Source organism: Zootermopsis nevadensis, unplaced genomic scaffold, assembly GCF_977971745.1.
Source record: "Zootermopsis nevadensis isolate Lab colony 2312 unplaced genomic scaffold, Znev_1.0 Znev_ptg000061l, whole genome shotgun sequence".
Lineage (NCBI taxonomy): Eukaryota > Metazoa > Arthropoda > Insecta > Blattodea > Termopsidae > Zootermopsis > Zootermopsis nevadensis.
The window spans coordinates 9,193,608-9,208,341 of record NW_028259192.1 but is presented as its reverse complement, the minus strand read 5'-3'; the positions used below and the strand labels follow the sequence as shown (position 1 = coordinate 9,208,341).

Below are 14,734 nucleotides of genomic sequence, written 5' to 3'. Positions count from 1 at the left end.
TTGTTTTACAAATTTGTAGTCAATAAATAGGATTATGTAGCGTTGAAAGATACGATGATTCGTGACGATCTTGTCAAGAAGTATTGCTGCTTGATCTGTAGTTACCTACAACCCAACTACCTGTAATAATACTGCTTGCAGGAGTAGGCATTAGTACTTGAATTTGTATTAAATCCTTCCTCCGCAACGAAAAAAAGAGAACGTAATTCCCACCATTTCACTACTTCTCTGAGATTTGAGGTTTCTAGGCAGGTTTTGGGATGACGGGGAGCGAATGCACGAATTAATTGCCAGTTGTGGATAAAGGATTATACATCGAAAAATTTGTTACTGATAGTGGCTGAAATGCCTCATGTGTTCATCTTACTGCAAAGAGGAATGCCATTAAAACAGAGAGGAAAGGAAAACATTAGTCGGATTTCTTCTGCATCATGTCGCACTTCTTTCGTTGCTGGTTTCAATATATTGGCTTCACAACTTACAACGAAGTCATTCGTTGTCCGTCATTCCCATACTTGTCTCAGAACCTAAAATCTGTTTTACAAACACTTGCCCAGAGGAATCCAGACCTATCTCCAAATTTGAACTTTATAGATTAGTGAATTAAAGCTGTCCGTAGTGTTATGTCGTGAAGTCGCTTTGGGGAGGTACAGCTACTCGTTCTTGAACTCGACACTAGATGGGAGTGAGTGGTCAGTGTCACGCTCCGTCTGCAATTTGCCCCCGGGAAGGGACTGTCGACACCCACTGGACAGAGGCCTCGGTGAGCCCCAGAGACGGTCCAGATTGAAAGAAAAATCATGTACCTTTGCCGGGAATCGAACTCCGGTCTTGCAGTCCTTGAGCAAACACTGTGCTGATGTAGCTACCGCTTATCCTTGTAATATGTTTGCAAAAATGTGGGGCGGTTTCGTTAAATACCTTTTTTTTCAGTTATGTCCGTCGTTTGTCCCTCCCCTCACCCATTCCCTTGACTGTGAATGCTGAAGTTTCCATTGCTACTAAGTAGGCCTATTTGTTGCTATTTCGCTTATGTTAGACATATTTTTGACGTAAATGCGTCATACCAACAATGTGTAAATATGGACCGACAATGGTCAGCTTTTATATAAACTCCTGCGTGCCTAACAATGCAAGAAAAAGGATTCGAATTTCTAACACACGCCTGCAACAATATTGGCTGAGCATGCCGTAAGGCTCTTTTCTCATTTATTATGCATGCTGTATAATTGCCTAAATAAATCGTGTTGCAATCCACTCCGTTACCTAAGAAACTAATTGTTATTTCATATGTTTACTCGGCATTATTGTGTTTCATTACTGCCGTCAACAATCCGCTTTCGTTATAGTGGAAAGAGTTGAGCTGTGAATCGCTTGTAGAAGAAGTGCGTCGTAGAGTAGATAATATTGTGCTGTTAGAAACGTTTTAGAATATCACAAGTACTTATCTTATATAAGAATTATTAAGAAATCTGTGATACTGCCCTCCACTCTCTGCATTTTAGTTTTGATTAAATTGATCTTTGCCAGTGGACATCGTGGTCTCTTACAAGTGAACACAGTTTGAGGTAAGGGATTCCTATTTATTATTATTCTTCACCACATTTAATGTTTTCATCTGCATTTGTGAACTCGTGTAAGAGAATTAGGCTTGTCTTCTTTTGACGTAAATATGTCTATACGGAAGGCTCATTCGGCAAAAACAGCGTTGGTTACGAAGCTGTGTAAGATCCAGCGCCGAGTCACCTTTAAATGTTCATTCCTCAGGAATGGTAGGAGTAAGGGTAATGTAACCTATATGTAGAATGATCAGTAAATAAGGACCCATAATATTGGCAGGAGATTTTAACATTGATTTAAAGAAGAAAGAAAATCAAAGCTTTGTCACATTTATGGAGGAAACGTTTGGCTTAATGTTGATGTCAAATCCTGAATGTAGTACTACTAGATGGTGTTTGCACGAAATGTTGATACTCTAAAGTGTACAAATTTTATAACATATTTCAGCTACCACAGACCCATCTTAAGCGTAACTAATTAAAGTTAAATAAGCAATGTCTTCATCAAACTATTTACTGAATTTTAAAGCATGTATAAAGGGAATATTTAGAATAAAGCTAATATATAAACTTCCTTTCATTGTATTTATTGCCTAAATATAATTTAAATACAAGGACGTATTTACGTCAGATTCTCCGGAACCGTGGTTCCACTGTCAATTTTTTAGTTTTTAGCAGATGTGTTGTGTTCCAATTGTTTTAAAAACAGATTTAGCGAACAGTAACTCAATAGTGTTTTTAGGTTAGCGCCTCAGAAAGATCTAGCGTACTATTTGTGTAGTTGGCAACCCTGAGCAAGAATGCTACAGACATTTGTTCGTCACCTCCGTGCTAAGCTGTTGTGAATAGTGAGGTGCAACTCTCGGTTTGTGTAGGTCGGAAATTTGGTGCTCCGAAGTAATTTGCATTTTATTCGTGTACGTGTGTTACGAATGGTTTCATCATTTTACAAACATGTTGTTAAGGACAAAAAGATAACGTCATATGTTTAAATAGCCATTGTATCAGAAATCCGTGAATTTAGTTATGAATGTGTCAACATCGTGCTCCTTGTAGTCGAAAGTAGAACACTCAAAAGTTGTTGGAGAACTTCTGTCAGAACAGGTTCGCATGTTTTATGTATTCTGTAAGTTTTAATTTTTTAGAAACATGGCGATGTGCCCATAACCTTGATAAAGTCATTTAATATGAATTTCAAAAGGAGGCAACAAGGTGTGTTTCGATCAGTAATTGAATGCTGCTTTAACTTTTGTTATGTGTCAGTGTGGAAGCAAGAGTTGTTGCCAGTAGCGATGAAATGAGTAGAAGTCACTGTGCTGTTTGTAAGCTTGGTCTACATAGTGTAAGTTAAAAATATTTGTGGTAAGGGAAACGCCCCCTCTTTCATAAATAGGTTAATGACATTTGGTATGTGGTGGATAAGCAAAATTATTTTACAATGAATGAATTAATGAATGTTCAGTCAGAGATACTTACTCTATTGAGCCGAGTCCTCAGTTAAGAGATATACTTTCCAAAATATTAATTGATGTATTATTACAGGTCGAATACGTGGGGGTGTGGCAACGGTCCGTTGTTTGAAGACTGCTGATCATTCAACATGAGACTTCAATGGGAGTGGTGTTATATTTTGTGCCTGTGTTTTTTGGTGGCGTTTCTGTCATTCGGACACTGTCGACAGTCGCCAGTGTACTTGAATCAGTTTGCTGTGCATATACCAAGTGGACAAGAAGCGGCAGATGATGTTGCAAGAAAATACGGGTTCAGGAACCTCGGACAGGTAAGATCATAGTTCGCAGTATTAATGATTGAAAACCAGGAGGTTACATAATGTGCTGTGGCTGTATGAAATGACTCATTGAATCGTTTATATCTGTGTCATTGTGTTTTTTGCAAAAATATGTCATACTTGTTAGTGTATGCCATTCCATAGCTCCAGTGTTTTGCTCTCAAATCGCATTATTCAGTTTGTAGATCAGCGGTTGGTACCAACTTTCACTGTATCATGACGAGTTTTCAATTCATATAGCAGCGTTTTCTTGTCGGCTTGCTTGGAAGCGATTTAATATATATGTTTGCGAGTACCTGTCCATCGTATGAGATGAAACTTTTGCTATTTGGGATATTGCTATCGGTTGACTAAGTGCTTGTTTCAAAGAAAGCTAAGTGCTAAGCATTGCTAGCGTGATCCACTTTCACTTACATTCCTCAAAGTGTGCAGCTATAGTCGCTTTAGCTTTGTCTAGTGTCAAAATTTTTCGTCTGGGTCCTGTTTTACGTGTTGTTGTTAATTTATATATGCTATACATAACGCTAATATAAGTTAGAGAGTTTGCGTTATGAATACAGTAAAGTTAAACTGAACTTAGTACCAAGCAAGGAAACATAGACAGGATAGAATCTAGTAACTATAAACTCCTAAATTCTGATGGAGGTATGGGCCTTTGTAGCCACCATAATGTTCATTTTCACTACTATTATTAACTAACTAGATGGCTTACGGAACCCAAAGGATCGTCACCGAATTAACCAAAGCCCTCCACCGGTCCCTGTCCTGGGCCAACAAAATCCAGTCTCCTTCAACTCCTATCTCCCGTAGATCCCTCCTAAGATTATCCTCCCATCTACGTCTAGGTCTCCCCAGCGGTCGCTTTCCCTCACGCTTCCCGACCAATACCCGGTGCACACCTCTTGTCCCATCCATGCGCGCCACATGCCCAGCCCATCTCATTCTTATTGACTCAATCACCCTGACAATCCTGGGGGAGGAGTACAAATTTTTAAGCTCATCATTATGCAGTTTTCTCTCCTAGGCCCAAATATCCTCCTCAACACCCTATTCTCAAACACCTGCAATCTGTGTTCCTCCTTCAGAGTGAGAGACCATGTTTCGCACCCATACAAAACAACAGGCAAAATTATTGTTTTATACACTTTAATTTTCAGGTTCTTAGAAATCAGACGGGAAGACAAAATATTTTGAACTGAAAAGTAGCAATCATTTCCGAAATTTAGTCTCCTCCTAACTTCCTCATGAGTGTCATTTCATTTGTTATTGTTGTTCCCAAATATTTGAACTTTGTAACCCTTTCAAAGGATTTATTAGCCACACTAATATGATAATGCTTGGGTCAATTAGTGAGCTCAGGAGAGTTACCTCACGTCATAGGTTGTGGTAAAAATTAGGCTAAGTTCTAACTAAAACTTGAAGAGGAAATTAATATAAGCTGACTGCAGTGAATTCAACACATGTGTAATGGGAACAGATTTGCAGATGCATGATATAAAGTATGTATAATGTGCTTAAGACATTTATTTAAAGTGGTGAAAACCTTAATTTTCATAACATATTGAGGGAATATTTGAAATTATTAAAATCACTATTTGATAATGCAATTTGTCTGCATCCGGCTGTAGTAGAGTGGAGGAAAAGAAGATGGAGATAAGTTCTTAGAACCAGATGTGAGGGTAGGCTTTCTTTCCAAATTATAAATGTGTTAGGCTACTGGATTTGAGGTTATGACAGCAGTGAGTTTGAAGATGGCTGTCTTATGGGTTGTTGACCACAAAGTTTTAGAGGTCCTTGCTGCTTCCATCATCAGGGTAACATTTTTGTTGTCTGTTTTGTTCAGTACTGTTCGTTTAACATATTTTGAATGTTCTCTGCTATCTTTTCCTTTTGAGGACAGTTTATGTATAGTGAAATGTAAAATAGGAAAATTAGCTTATTTGTTTCTATCACTTATGACTGTGTGTTACCACTTTTATCTAAGAAATTGCAGTTATTTTTGCTTGACAATGGGGTTTAGCTCTGCTGTGGGCCATCATTAGTTAAATAAATGTGAAAGGCTGTCTATTCTACCAAGTGGACATTAGCACGTGGGTTGACTCCCTAAGTCATCTGTCTGTGCTGTTGCACATACACATTAAATACACTATGGATTTATTTTCTTGTATCTTTAAAAACACATAAACAAATTTATGTTATACAATGGGAAATTCTATACCATATTTAGAACATTATTAATTTGTAATAAGTGATGCTACAGTGCTTCAAGTAGAGGAAGGTAAATGTATTAAAATTGAACATTATTCTAAATGTTAGAGTAGAGTAGAGTAGAGTAGAAATTAGATATGTCCCAAGTATTATTCTATATCTGTTGGAATGGAGATCATCAAGTTATCATTGTTTTTACCTGATAGTGGTCAAAAAGGAATCAGCAGTAAGTTGTGAAGACCAATTCTAGTGTTGGGAGATGGAACAAACTTAATTCTAATTAAAACAACTTGTTGCCATGGTTCGCAGAAACTTTTCTGAGATTGAATGGTGGTAATTTAATACATATTGGTATAGCTATTCTCTGTACACATCATTTCATTCATTTTCATTTTCAGGACAGTATTGGTGGCTTAATAAAATTATTTTGTAAGCATTGAAGATGCGTAGACCTAAATTATGTGTATTTCCAAGTGCCATAACGTTAGTCAATCTGCCAAAAGAAAGGAGTGTTTTTTATAATTAAGTCCGCTAGAATGTAAATCCTGAGATCTGCCGTGATACTGTTTTTGAAATATTTTGAAGGAAGTTTATAAAATGAACCCATATGCTTATGCATGTTTTGTCTTCAAAACTACTTGTTAGATTTAAATTAAATTTAATTTTGGTCTGTATTACTCTAGTAATTTTTGCTGTGCATGAAATATTTCCCGAAATAGCTCATTATACTAAAAAATTGGCTCCTGTCATAAATCACCTACATCAGTATTGTCTTCCAAATCTGCAGGATTAACATTGCTTAGCAATCGGATATGATCCATACAATCCCATATTCACATCTTGCAAAATAGTGTTATCCTCAGACATCATTCTCACTCTTCCAGAGTTTTTCGTTGTCCTGGAGGTTTCCCATTTCCCATTTATTTTAAACATACGTAACTTACTGAGTTGCAAGCAATGGCATTTGTGGTACGTCTACATTTGATCAGCTTTTGTAACAATAGATTTGTGCATGCAATAAATGAGTATAAAGTCAGTGATGTGTACTGAATTGCAAGGAATGCATTTGGAAAGCTATGGGTTTTTTCCAGATTGGAGTACATTTATAACTTCTGTTCATTTTTGAAAGACCTGCATGGGTCTTTTCTGTGAAAAGGTTTAATATGAGTGAAATGAGTTCTTGCATGAATTATGTTCTTGTCCTTAACAAAGACTGTAGAGGCATTGGCCTTTATCCTTTTAACCTTATGACTCGTCCTCGGTGGACTAGTGGTTAGTGTGCTTGGCAGTGGATCCAAGGTTTGCGGGTTCAAACCCAGCCGAGGTCGATGGATTTTTAAAGGTGATAAAAGCGGCGATCCGATGCCGTAGATTTACGATAGAACCTTACGAGCATGAACGAGATGTTTCGTAAGCAAAATTCAGCGGCCATTTCTCACCGATGTGTCTCATTCTCTACTAGGTGGCTCTAGCAGACAAATCAGGATTGAGTAGAAATTGTGCAGAGGCAGTGGGCTTGTCACTCACTACTCAAATACATTATACAAGACTGATAAGGACAAGTTGCTTTGAGCGACTGTCCGGGAACGAGTCAATGGCCCATTCCCTGAAGTGTAAATGAATGACTCCAGTGTAGATGTTTCATTTTACTAAGATATTTAATGATAAACTCTGAGCTTGCCTTTCCTGTTTATGTGTGCGTGTGTTTCTTTGAGTTTTAAACTACAAGTTCTGTGAAGAACTTTTGAAGCTTCCATTTCTTTAAATTGTATAAGTCAAAGATCATATTTGAAGACCTTGAAGTGCTGAATATATTGCTGTAATAGTTCACTGGAAAGGGAATTTTATTATCTTTGAAATGGGCATAATATGAGGTGTTCCTTGTTAGGCAGAAGTTATGCTACCTTTCGTTATGGAAAAAAAAAAACTTTTGACAAATTTGGATGTCTGTTTTGATAAATCTAGTGGCAATAAAGCAGTAACATATTTACAGAAATACATATCTCCATTGTGACTGCAATCTCAAAAAAACAAAACATTCAATTCTGAGGATTCTAGTTGTGACCCACATTGATTTGGCATGGAAAGACCGAGGGACCAGTGGTGGATTGTTATGAACACCTTCAGGTTCCATCTGAGAGACTATTAGCCAACTTTTCTTCATGGAGTTGGTTATTTAAAGTAGTTTTTGCGAGTTATAAAACGGAAAACAGTGGTTTTCTTGTCACTATTGGAATCATATTTTCGTTTTCCATATAAAATTAGTTAAAATATTTCCGAAATGGCACAAGCCTACAAGCGATTTCTGGTGTAGAATAAACACTGTCACCCAACCCATAGGGACGTTTATGTTTTAATAGGTTACGTATTCGGTCTCTGTGTAGGCAATATTGATACTCCTATACCCTTACCATATTTGATTGCAATACTAAAAATGAACTCTGACCGTTTGTTATTAAAACCTTGACTCGAAATGTATCACATCTGTTTGTACTGCAGAAGGTGACGTTGTCTCAGTACCTAAACACATGCCAACGAGGCGTATTGTGGCGTGGAGGTTATGAGCAGTTTTGACCTCGGAATTAGTTGCAGTGGTCAACTTCGTGGTCCGATAGAGTTATCAGTGAAATACATTGTCGTAGTATAAGCTTCCAGCGCTACTGTTTCCGATGTAGTGAATGATTGAGTGAATTTTGAACCCGTTAAGGCCTAAAGTAAAGATTGATTATGCCCTTAGTTTCATTGGCGTAGGCAAAAACAGTGATTTTGTGTATGAATCCAATAAGTTTTACAATAATATTTAATAGGGTGCAATTTACATCTATTAGCATTCCTGTTTCGTATTCTGGAAGTTCAGGGTTTAAACCTCAGCTGGCAGACCGGGTATCCTGAGGTGTTTTCTTGGTTTTCTTCAGACTCTCCAGGTAAATACCGGGATTTTATCTTAAAATTAGGTCACGACTGCTTTCTTGCACATTAATTACATTTCATTAATTATACCACCATTCAACGCTACTTTATAGTCTGAGTTACAAACGACGCCTTTACATTATCCACAAATAAACACTCGCAAATTAAACAATCCTGACGAGCAACGGAACGGAATGTGGAATTGGAATTGTTCTGTTGGTCCCCGTGTCAAGACCTGTTTTTGGGCCCATCCAGCCTCCTATCCAGTGGGTTACAGGGAGTTTGCACGGGTGTTAAACGACTGGAACTTGAAGCTGACCACCCATCTTTACCTAGTACCTCCTTTAAAAGGTACTTAAGACACAGGCAGAACTTTCCAACTGCTTATTAAGTGAGTATCAGGGACTTTTTGCGGGTGTTAACTGTCGGAGCATGAGCTGAGTGCTCGCCGCATTTAGGAATACCTGGAATTTTATTCCCAAGCCCGCCCTCCCCCAATGGTTTTTAATAGTACGCTGATGTTTCGACAGAAGGATAAAGCTACCTTTTGTATTTCAACTACATACAACTGCTTGGCCCAACAGAATTGGTGTATTCCCCCCTCCCCTCTTTTCCGAAGACGAAGGAAAATCCGTCCTTCTAAACGTAGTGATTCTTTGTTGTTGAGGTTTTATTAAGACTTTTAAAAAGATACTATGGTTAACATCCAAAACAAATAAATCAATTGCGTAACACCACCGCAAAAGACATTCAGAGAATTTCTTGTTTATGAATTAGGTTTATAGTGTTGCTGTCGAATTAAATCGTCTGCAGTGCCTATGTTGTGGCGTCTTATATTTACAGTTCTTGCTGCGTCGCCCTACAGACTCGCCGTGGAGGTTGCTTATGTAACAGGTCGAGTTGATTGCTCGTTAGGCTCGTTTCACACATACACAGCGACCGTCCAAACGGCACCGTTTACACGGAACGGTGAACATTTCACACACAACCGATCATACCCGGAGCCGGTTATTCTGTTGTTTGTTGCCAACATAACTTGACAGTAAAACAAAAAGTTCTCAGTTATCGTCTCTGTAGAGCCCGAAGGTACATAGAATGCTCGTTTGGAATATTAAGTAATAAATGGAGGATCTTCATCGAGCTATAAACTTTCAACCTGATTTTGCTGTAGATATTCTCAAGGCTTGTGTTGTTTTATACAACTTTGTTCGGGAGAGAGACGGCTACGAGGCAGAGGATACATTGACAATCACAGGTCTTGATAAAATACGTGGTGAAGAAGTAGTGCGCGGGGGAATATCAGCAAAGAGTGTGAGAAATCTTTTAGCTGACTACTTCTTAACACCTGTTGGCTCTCTGAAATGGCAGCTTTCAAAGATTTAATTTCATTAACGTTAATCATATCTTTACAGCTATACCTATATCTAATTGTAGAAAGTTTAGTTTTAACATTGGTCAACATAATGAGAAAAAAATTGCAACAATTGTGTAATAGAACTTTTTCATTACATTTCAATTCAAACAACAATAAAATAAAGAATAAAACTTACCAAAGTTATGTTTTTCTTTGTCTTCCAGCTCCTCAAAATCACTTTTCAGTTCTAGGAACACTTTCCTCCAAGCATTTTTCGTTTCCTTTCTATCTTTGTACAAAACACTTGTTTTGCCCCAAAGTACTGGCCTCGCTTCAATTAAAGAAATTAGATGATCAATGTCAACATGTACATTTGTCATATTGCGTGATATAAATTCACATTCACTGATTATTACTTCACAAGGTTGGTACATAAGTCACGGAACCGGGCATTACACACGGCACGTGTGTAATGCCCGGTTCCGTGACAGTGAAATGAATTATGAATTGTTCTACAATTAAATATAGGTATAGTAATAAAAATATGATTAACGTTCATGAAATTAAATCTTTGAAAGCTGCCATTTCAGAGAGCCAACAGGTGTTAAGAAGTAGTCAGCTAAAAGATTTCTCACACTCTTTGCTGATATTCCCCCGCGCACTACTTCTTCACCACGTATTTTATCAAGACCTGTGATTGTCAATGTATCCTCTGCCTCGTAGCCGTCTCTCTCCCGAACAAAGTTGTATAAAACAACACAAGCCTTGACAATGTCTACAGCAAAATCAGGTTGCAAGTTTATAGCTCGATGAAAGATCCTCCATTTATTACTTAATATTCCAAACGAGCATTCTATGTACCTTCGGGCTCTAGAGAGACGATAACTGAGAACTTTTTGTTTTACTGTCAAGTTATGTTGGCAACAAACAACAGAATAACCGGCTCCGGGTATGATCGGTTGTGTGTGAAATGTTCACCGTTCCGTGTAAACGGTGCCGTTTGGACGGTCGCCGTATATGTGTGAAACGAGCCTTACTCTGAGTACACGAGTATTGTGCATGTCGGTCGTATTATGCGACATGACATCTGTCGTAAGCCGGAACGTTGAGCATTTTATATTCTTTGAGTTACTGTGGACGCGTTCGCGACTAAAACAAGGCAGTAGGTGTCTGTGCTATCCGTCCAAGGTTGGAAACGCGTGGTTGCTGATTATGTGATGATGTTATCAATCTAAAATCGGCATACATATTGCTGTGTTTATAATTTGAATGCAGTTGGTTTTCTTGTGTCGCTTGTGTAGAATAGACAGGGAAAAAAGAGGCACAAATGGAAGTATGTGTTCTACTGCATGTACCAAAATAATGAAAAATGTTGATATGGGTATAGGTCTAGAAGAGTTTTTTCTTAGGCTCTTTCGCGTCTAAAACTTGCAGAAATTCGCCTCTCCGTCTGTTCGCATGCAACACCGAGAACGGTTGAACGGGTTTTCATGAAATTTGGTATTGGGGAGTGTTAATAAAATGTGTTAGTACCTTTAAGTTTTGTTAATGTCGATCTTTGGGGCTATTACACTGTGTCGACTTGTGGCTTGGTACCAGAGTTTCGGAGAAACATGCTGTCTCTACCTTCAGGGCATTTTACATGAAGACCTACGTGCATTTTTGCGCGTGGAAGTGACTGAGTAGGTAATACCAGATTGCCGTCGTAACCATGGTTCCACTCGTTACCTTGGTTTCGAATGGTTGTCTTTGGTTTCGTCGCTTTGATAATTCCCAGCCTGCAGCTCAGCGTTGTGAGCGGTCTTCCGCGATGACGTTATTACTCAGCCAGACACTTCGTCGACGCAAAGGTCATTGGTCGCAGACAAATTTGACTTCACTTACGCCATTTTTAGAGATCAAAGGTCAATTTATTGCAAACACGCCAGAATTATGCTGTGTGAAAATTCCGACGTTAGCTGCTTTTTCTCCGCATTCGGAGCGGCTCAAGAAAGCAGGAGAGGAGCTAGTCAGATAAACCTTCGAAGGAACACTCAGCATTAAGAGCAGCAACAACGGATCGTCTACCCAACACTGATTGCCATTGCCGGTTGTGTTTCAGTTTACAACGCCAAGAAGTCCTCGTTTTAGACCTTATAAATAAATTTGTTTTATTTATGGTATCCCATGGCAATGTTAAAAAGTTTTGTGATAAGCATTGTTTAAACAGTCCATTTGTATCGATGTTGAAACTGGACCAGCCAGGTCTAAATGTTTCGTGAAAATTAATGTTATTCACTCCAAGAAAAGAGGGACGATCGTCGGTCCGGAAAAGCTTCTTTTTCAAGATATTCCTTTCCGAAATTTCCGATGATACTTCTACTTTCGTTGTTCCCCCAACGCTCTCGAAACGAAACTGTGAAGAAACAACGAAACATCGAAAATGGAAAACTCTACAGTTACCAAGAGAAGAAAAACCCACTTACGAAGATGGACTCCCAGAACTTGTATGTCGTTGCTAATTAAAGGAATATCGAAACATAAGACCGTTCAAGAGATGGCTGTGAGTCGGAACAGAATAATATTGTCATTATTGATGTTATGCATAATGAAAGATAACTAAAAGGAATAGAGGTAGATCTGTTTTTGTTTAACATAAGACTCTTCTTCTGCAGAATCTGCGAGACAAACTATGAAACTCACACGAATGTTTTTTGAACTCAAATCTTCCAGACGCTAAAGGCTAAATAACAAACTCTGCAACTAAATTACACAGATTTGTACAACCATTTATGAACAGGTTGATTAGAAGCCCTAGTCGTCGTAGTGGGCCTGAGAAAACCATTAAGTCAGCCAGTTTACCGGATTTTAAGGAATATATCCAGGATTCCTTTAATATTCAGAAGACACGATGAGAAATTAACTCGTAATTCGGTAATTATTCTCGGCAAAATCTTGGGTGGTAACAATCAAGTGAAGATCATTCATGGTACAGTACATCATGATTCAGTTCCTTGTATAGTCGTTTTATTCGTTCTGTTGGCTTAAATTACTAGTTCTCAGAAAATGAATTTTTGTTTACAAGAAAAGGATAGTAGCGGGCTAACTGTTTAAGTTTGTGTAAATCGCTCAAATATATTAGAGATTAGTCATGGTAGATTTGAGTTGAAATTAATGTGCTGACCAACCATCCGATTGCTGCTGTTTGGTTGCATGAGATATTGTTAAGTTGCAAACCGTGGGATGGCCTGCTCCAAGGTCTCTACCATCTGACTAAAAGGGTTTGTAATTTAGAATAATTCTGTATCGAATGAGGCGAGATGCCTAATCCGTGACAGTCAAAGTAGTGGGACTATTTTATGTTTGCTACATTTAAAAATTTGCCAGTGAGTCCTGTTCACATAATTATAAATCTAACACCCCAGTTTGATAATCCGCACATTTTTTATGCTCCTGGATACATTTGTAGGAAATGTTTATTTACTCCATTTGAAGATGAGGCTCTGAGCTATGAAATTCATTGTGATGTGTGGAGAATAGTAACAGTATGTTGACTTTGTGTACCATAAGTCTGTCTTATCTTCCTATACTACACTGAGTAAGCCCACTGACATGTTTTCTCTCCAAGAAAATTACTCTTGCAGCTTGCTTTTGGTCTTCTTGCCTGTGCTTTGTAATTTAACAATGTCTTAGGTAATGTTTCTTATCCAGCCTAAATATATTTATAACAACTCTTCTTATTGTCTGCGACTTTCGTATTTTCTCGTTTAGTTTATAGGCTGCATACTTGTGTATGTCTGTATTTTGATTTTAGTGTAAGACAAAATCCGGCTATTGAACGCAGGTAGCGGGTCATAGTGGCCGTGCGGTCTGAGGCGTGGGCCTCGTGCGCTTGGACACTGGGACCGTGGGTTCCAATCCTATTCAAGGCATGGATGTTTGTACGCGTCTTACTGTGTTGTGCTGTCTTGTGTACAAGTATAGTCCGCGACTGTAATCTTGAGACTTGCGGAGTGGTGAAGTGGGGTTAAGGAGGAAAGATAGCGTCTGCATTTAACGCTTCGGACTTCCTGCATTCCTTGCAAGTCTCAAGATTACAGTCGCGTACTGTAGTACTGTAGAGGCCTTGCGACGTGCTGATCACTCGTCCAAGGAGTCCTACCAAATGTCTAAATAGATCAAGTAACCTCCGAAAGGTGGCGGCCAAGACCCACACTGGGTTGTAGAGCCACAGATAGAAAGTGAACTTAGATATCTCATCTGTGGTGATAATTTTCGTTATGCATTGTTTAATCACCCATGGGTAGTGGAATCAAAAAATCATCATGATTGAGGGTTTTATTAATTTTTCTGGGTCGTTTCTGATCAGTTTCAGTATTACGAAGTTTAACATACACGAACATACGACATGCTAATGTATTCTGATGAAAATGCGACAGGTTTTGTCTCAGAAAGAAGCCTCCTGTGATATCGAAATTGCAGTATTTTCGATTTATTAAGTTTATAAAATTGCACTCGTTCTTTGTTTTGTTGGAAAATAGTCATGTATTTATACCTCGTAATCACTGACGGATGTTCGCATGACGTTTTAAACAAGCTAGTTTTTACCTTTATAATTAACAGTTCGGTATGAATTTCTATAAAAATGTAACCAGAAGGCATTTAAAAGTCCCGAACATCAGAAGTTTATAAGTAATTTGCCTAGAGCTGTACTGATGTAACGACGACTTGTATGTACGTCTGATCTTTGTAGTGAAATTCGTTACTGTTTCTGTAATAAACGTACATTTAAAATACGAACGAAACGTCCATATTTATGTGGTGATACAATTTAGCGCATCTTCTAAATGTTAATATTATAATGTTGTTCTGTTACTAGTCTAGTTATTATTGCTGCACTCTAATATTGACGCTGTTTGTGGTGAACTGACACCA

The 14,734-nt window shown here is 38.3% G+C and overlaps 1 protein-coding gene across 4 annotated transcripts in view; it reads left to right on the top strand.

The window, feature by feature from the left end:
• Positions 1 to 1,354: 1,354 nt before the first annotated feature.
• Fur2 (furin-like protease 2) overlaps positions 1,355 to 14,734 on the top strand; it is a 1,061,088-nt gene continuing 1,047,708 nt past the window's right edge. The window contains exons 1-2 of one of the 4 annotated variants that reach the window (XM_087340817.1): positions 1,355 to 1,568; positions 3,102 to 3,339. In XM_087340817.1, the coding sequence (XP_087196943.1) occupies positions 3,160 to 3,339 (180 nt within the window). In that variant the 5' untranslated portion in view covers positions 1,355 to 1,568; positions 3,102 to 3,159. Of the gene's footprint in view, positions 1,569 to 2,393; positions 2,686 to 3,101; positions 3,340 to 14,734 lie in introns of those variants that run through there. The other 3 variants (XM_087340819.1, XM_087340816.1, XM_087340818.1) reach the window with 3 other exon arrangements.